Below are 6,000 nucleotides of genomic sequence, written 5' to 3'. Positions count from 1 at the left end.
CACCTTATATGATGGACAAAGTTGCGAAATTTGCCAAACTGGAAGTGTGAGCTGTGAGCCGTGGGGGGAGCCGGAATTGCCACGGCAGCCAGGTGAAGGCGGGCCCAGGGGCCCATGGCTGCCGGGTGAAGGCCGCCCAGGGGGCCCGTGGCACAGCCCTTCCCGGGTCCAGGCAGTCCCGGGGGCCCATGGCTGCTGGGTGAAGGCGGGCCTGGGGGCCCGCGGTACCGCCCCTGTCGGGTGGAGGCGGGCCTGGGGGCCCATGGTGGATGGGTTGAGGCGGGGCCTCGGGCAGCAACCGCGTGGGGGGAGCTGGGGGCGGAGCCTCGCTGCAAAAAAAAGTGCGCCTTATGGTCGTGAAATTACTGTAATTGTTCTTCCCTTAAAAATTTGTCTAGATTATTGTAAATTATTTCCCTCCTTTTCTTCAGTGCAAGTATTCCAGAATGACTTGAGTGCTAGAATGAAAGTTTGTGGTCCTTTCACCCTCATCTCCACATGTTCGGCCTGTTTGCACACTGGACGAGATGGTTTGTTTTCCCCCACTGTAATAACTACCCATGACTTTCTTCCCATTACTCATCTTCCTTCTGCATCCATCTTTCATGCAATCAACTTTATTAAAACTAGAAGCAAAATGTTTCCTGATTTTCTAAATATTGACAGGCTTCCTTGAATCTGTATGCCACTACTGCACTGCCCTGTTTCTTTTTCCCTGGTTGAGGTAACTACTTCTAGCTGACATTATTTATTTTCTGCATTTCCTCATCTTGAAGACAAAACTTTCTTAGGAGAGTGATCCTCTTCATTTTCACCTTTATATTCTCTATTTCCAAGGACTTTAGTTACCAAGATGCCAGATAATATTCCATGAAACCCTTTCCCTTTGCTCAAGGTACAATGTCCAGTTCATTTCTACTGCACTGACATAAAGAAATACAGTCTTTTCTTCGTATTCAAATCCTTGAGTCCCTCAGCCTTGTTGATTTATTTCTATTTCTAATTGTGTCTCTTACTCTTTCCCCTTTTGACTTAGAACACCTTTCTATAAATCTGTTTTACCCATCTATTTATTTTAAACTGCACCTATGAAACAATTTTTTCTCTCCTATGACCTCAGTAGCCTCACAATACACCCACTACTCACAAAGATAATTCACCATCACCTCTGCTGTTGGCCTGCTGGCTGGCAAGGAGAGCAGCTCCTCTATTGTACCCAGCACTGCTCAGCCCCAGGTGTGGATCAGAGTCTGCTCTCACCTCGCACAGCAAGGCAAGGCAAGGCAGGCAAGGCAAGGCAAGGCAGGGCAAGGCAGGCAAGGCAAGGCAAGGCAGGCAAGGCAAGGCAGGGCAAAGCAGGGCAAAGCAAAGCAGGGCAAGGCATGGCATCCAGAGGGGGTGGTAGGAGGTGTGGGACAGCAGGTGCGACCCAGACTGACAGCCACAGGACCGAGGTACCCGCCAGCCTGGGAACCAGGCTGAGCCTCTATGGACCCGTGCGCCTTTCAGTCAGCCTGCCCGGATTTTGGAGAAGACGGCAGCGCTGACTTCTTCGCAAACGCTCGATCCGCCGCCGTCAGGGTGCTGCGGGAGTTTGACCCCCGAAGAGCGGGGTGGTCACACACAGACACAGACTCCTGATTTCTGACATCCTTCCCCACGCGCCGCACCCTCCGTACCGCAGACCCTGCCCGGCATGGGCGGAGCGCGGCTCGGGGCGCGTTTCGGGGCGTGTTTCGGGGCGTGTTTCGAGGCGTGTCGGGGCGGTGTTCGGGCGCTCTGAGTGGCCGGCAGGGCCCGGGGCGGGACGCGGGGGCGAGAAAAGGGCCGGGGGCGCGGCGGCGGCAGCGTTGGGCGCGGGTCGCGGCCGGGATGCGCCTGACGCAGAGCATGTGCACCATCGCCGAGTGCGCGCCCGGCGGCGACGGCCCCGCCACCGCCCGGCCCCGCCTCGTCAAGATCGCCGTGGTGGGGGGCAGCGGCGTGGGCAAGACAGGTGAGGGGGGCAGCGGCCGGGGCGAGGCGGGTGGGGGGCTGGCAGCGGCGGAGCGCGGCTAATGGTGCCTGTCTGTGCCTGCCCGCAGCGCTCGTGGTGCGGTTCCTCACGCGGCGCTTCATCGGTGACTACGAGCGGAACGCAGGTAGGCGGGCGGCGGCGCGGCTTTGTTCGCGGGGATGGAGGTCGGGCAGGGTGCGGCGGGGCGGGGGCAGTGAGCCCCGGCGCTTTTCGGGTGCCTCCCTGAGGGTGCCTGGGCTGGGGGCGCGGGGTGCGAGCCCCGAGAGGGAGTGTGCAAATCCCCACGGGTGGGAAGGGCAGAGCTCGCTCTCCCGGGACTGCGGGGCGCTCGGCAGGCGCTGCCCGCGGGCGAATCCCCGGGGCTCTGCGGCCGCTGGCTCCCTGAGAGCCGCTCCCACCCTGGTGTGCTCGCAGCCCTCGAAAGGGACACGCCGGGCACGGCCACATGCGGCTTGTGGTCGCAGCAGCTCGAGAGATGAGCTGTACTGTAGGTCCCTGACAGAATTCGCTTTATGTGGCGAAATTACCTCTTTTTGAAGGAGTCTTGTAGCTAAAATAAGGAAAACATTTTGTAAAACTACCGCTTAATTTTTTGCACACCGAGTGCCAGCAGCTACATGGGCTAGGCAGGGCCGGTTTAAAGGGGACAATGGAGAGGTGATGTTACCAGTGTGGAGTCTAAACTAATGCTGGTGTAAGGTATACAGCCTTCTGTTAAGAAAATTACTTGAGAAAGCCAAACAAATTAAAAAACCCCCCCCAACTAACCCAGAAAATCTTACAGATTAGCCAAGTGGGGGCTTCACTAAATTGTGGAAATACTAAATGTCAAGAAAACTGCTTTTTCTGGTTATTTTGCATTTTTACCTTTATAATTCAAGATAAGACAGTCTTTAAGAGTGATTAAGTTCCAAGTTGCTTACCATTTAATGCCCAGCTTCAATACAAGTTAATTCATTATTTAATCCTAGGGTTCTAGTAACATCATAAATATTAACACCCAAAAAGCTTATAACACTGTTTTCTTGCTTCATGAGTGGCAGTATGACTTTCCCTACACAACTAATGGGCAGCAGAAGTAACATTTGTCTGTAGGGTGGTGACTGTATTTGTGAACCTGTTGTGTTCTTGTCAGGTAATCTCTACAGCAGGCACATCCAGGTAGATGGAGAGATGTTGGCCATCCAAGTGCAAGATACTCCAGGAGTTCAGGTGAGCTAGATGTAACCATGCTACCAGAGTAGCTCTAAATGTTTGTGTGCATGCATCCCTCTGTGTAGCATCTTGTTATGGTCTTTCTGTAAAATATTTTGCTATCTGTTTCAGTTTGGTGTTCTGTGTGGGAAAGGTGGTAACTTGCGTTTTAACCGGTCAAGCCAGCTGTGTTGCGAGACTGTTTCAATGAATCATTTGTTCATTGGAGGCCCATTACTTTCGAGCAGCTGAATTACTGAAGTGCCTCATTCCAGTATATTGGGAACATTAGGCACAAGCCCAGAAACAATTCAAACTGGTATATGTGAAATATGGTATATGAAAAAATAAACATCATGACCAGGGCCCAACAAGCTTTATAAATGTGCATGGCAGAGTGAAGTCTGCTACATTGTGTCTGTGCTCATTAGTGTGTCACAAGTTAAAGTTTTGAATGTATAGACCTGAGTAATGCTGGATTGTTGCCTTTTTGAACTGGGCAACACTCCAGGTCTAAATGCTTCCAGCTCATATCTTTGCCTCCCCAGACTTACTGTCTAGCCAGTTAATTTCCCATTCTGTGGAACTACAAAGTCTTTCTCTGCATGCAGAACTACTCAGGTCAATTTTCCATTTGAGTACAGCAAACTCCAGTGTTAAATTCCAGCTTTTTGCAGCTGAATCAACATCTGCATTTATTCGCTATGCTCAGATTAAGTTCATACTTACTATGTGAAATCCAAATATATGTCTGAAGCTGTAAAATGCTATTTGGCTTTACAGACTCTTGAAGACAGGTTCCTTTAATCTTTTATGACTTCAGCTATCTAATTTGAGACCACTCATTTTTCAGATCCATGAACACAGTTTGGATTGCAATGAGCAGCTGAACAGATGCATTCGCTGGGCAGATGCCCTGGTGATTGTCTTCTCCATCACTGACTATAAGAGCTTTGAACTACTCAGTCACCTTTACCATCACGTTCGACAGCTGCATCCAGGGAGCATGGTCCCTGTCGTCATTGTGGCAAACAAAGCTGATCTCTTGCACATCAAAGAGGTGGAGCCTCAGCAGGGACTTCAGCTGGCCAATATGCTGGGCTGTACTTTCTATGAAGTATCTGTCAGTGAAAACTATAATAATGTCTTCAATGCCTTCCATCTCCTCTGTAAAGAAGTCAATAAACAGCAAATAACCAGCACCCCTGAGAGGAGGAGAACCTCTCTTATTCCACGGCCAAAATCACCCAACATGCAGGATCTGAAGAGAAGGTTTAAGCAAGCTTTGTCTGCCAAAGTGAGGACTGTCACTTCTGTTTGACAGCACAGCCCTTGGTCTACCCAATGTTTAGCTTGAGATTGAAACCTGGGGTGTTTAACAATGGCACATGTAGAATCCAAGGCATTGTGAAAGGAGGATGGTTTGAGTAGCCTTTTTCATGGTAGAAGTCTTTAAGCAGTTGCTTAAAAAAGGAACAATATCACATTAGAAAAGTGGGGGGGGGGGCACCCAACCCTAAAACCTCCTGAAAAAGTTGTAGGATGTGACTTGCTAAACAGGTATTTTCATTTGGAAAGGGAATTTTTTTGTAAATGAAACAATCTGCTTTGTCCCCAGTTGGACAGATTTGGCTTTCATTTGTGTAGAAACAACCTTTTTGCTGTAACTCGGCTTGAGCAGGGAAATGTCCTGAACTGCAAGTCCCTGTTCAGAAGTAACCACTTAAGTTTTGTTCTCACATGGATGAAGGATAGCATGATGCAACTGTTTAATTTTATTGCACAGTAGAACTGTTTTTTTGGTGTATTTCAAAACAAACAAGCAAACATCAAATGGTTCTGTAATAATAAGTGGATGGGACTGAGCATCAAGACTGTAAACAATGGTCCTTTATTTTTTACTTGCCATGTTATTGCTGACAACTTGACCATACTCTTTGTATGCAAAGCTATTGTCCACAGGGTGTAAACATGTAATTGCAAACAACTTTTACTGTCTTAAAAAAGTACTTTTCAGACTAAATGATCCAACGTGGAGCTTCTGAGGAATGCATGTGGAGTGATAGTCTATTACAGATGCCATTCTAAGACATCCTTTTTTTCTCTGTCTCTCCTGTGTGCAGTAGGCACAAAAAGAACAAAAGGTGCAAAGCATGGCTGGCTCCAGGCAATGAAGCTGATGCCTTGTTCTGAGCTGAGCCAGACCCTCTTCATTCTTAAACACATGGCAGATTTATATAATAATTTTTTTAAAAAAATATTGAGCCAATGGAATTCAGAGCCTAAGGGCCTTATACACATGCACTTTAAAAAGCCAGTTGTGCTTTTGTTTAAACTGTAACTTATTTATTTTGTGTATAGTTACTCCTCCTAGGGAGTAGACTTTTCATTCTTACTGCCTGGTACAACATTAAATTTTTTGAATTGCATGTTTTCTTGTGTGTTCTTTCAGGGTGAGAAACAAGAAGTAACAACCAGTGAAATGTTGAGACGAAGTAATAGCTTTCTTAAGGTAGTTAACATACCCTGCAGAAACGGCAAGGTGTCCTTTCCTGCCTATGCTGTTGCTTTATTACCATAAACCACAGGGGTTTTGCTCTCACAAGTGCTTTACAACTTCCTTTTGAGAAATTCTTTTAGGAGAGGAACTGAATAAGACAAAGACCTTTCAAATTAAAATTAATTTCCACTTGTCAAAAATATTTTGGTCTTTAGTGATAAAGAAATGGTATAGGGTAGGTCAAAACCTGGAAAAACAGAATTCTAAGCAACTGCCACTTTCTCTTAAA

At 47.9% G+C, this 6,000-nt stretch overlaps 1 protein-coding gene across 1 annotated transcript; it reads left to right on the top strand.

Annotated features, from left to right (window-relative positions):
* The first annotated feature begins 1,815 nt into the window (after positions 1-1,815).
* Positions 1,816-5,640, top strand: RASL11B (RAS like family 11 member B). Its single transcript, XM_033060196.1, has 4 exons — positions 1,816-1,996; positions 2,085-2,141; positions 3,153-3,229; positions 4,065-5,640. Exons 1-4 carry the CDS (start codon positions 1,873-1,875, stop codon positions 4,530-4,532), a joined length of 726 nt encoding a protein of 241 aa, XP_032916087.1. The 5' UTR covers positions 1,816-1,872; the 3' UTR covers positions 4,533-5,640.
* The last annotated feature ends 360 nt before the right edge of the window (positions 5,641-6,000 follow it).

Source organism: Catharus ustulatus, chromosome 5, assembly GCF_009819885.2.
Source record: "Catharus ustulatus isolate bCatUst1 chromosome 5, bCatUst1.pri.v2, whole genome shotgun sequence".
NCBI classification, from domain to species: domain Eukaryota; kingdom Metazoa; phylum Chordata; class Aves; order Passeriformes; family Turdidae; genus Catharus; species Catharus ustulatus.
Note: the sequence above shows the minus strand (reverse complement) of the source record. Positions and strands in the feature narration are given on the sequence as shown.

Coding starts and splice junctions, on each gene's coding strand:
- RASL11B (XM_033060196.1), top strand. CDS start 1,873: ATGCGCCTGACGCAGAGCATGTGCACCATCGCCGAGTGCGCGCCCGGC. Junction 1,997..2,084: donor CAGCGGCGTGGGCAAGACAG/GTGAGGGGGGCA, acceptor GCCTGCCCGCAG/CGCTCGTGGTGCGGTTCCTC. Junction 3,230..4,064: donor AAGATACTCCAGGAGTTCAG/GTGAGCTAGATG, acceptor CTCATTTTTCAG/ATCCATGAACACAGTTTGGA.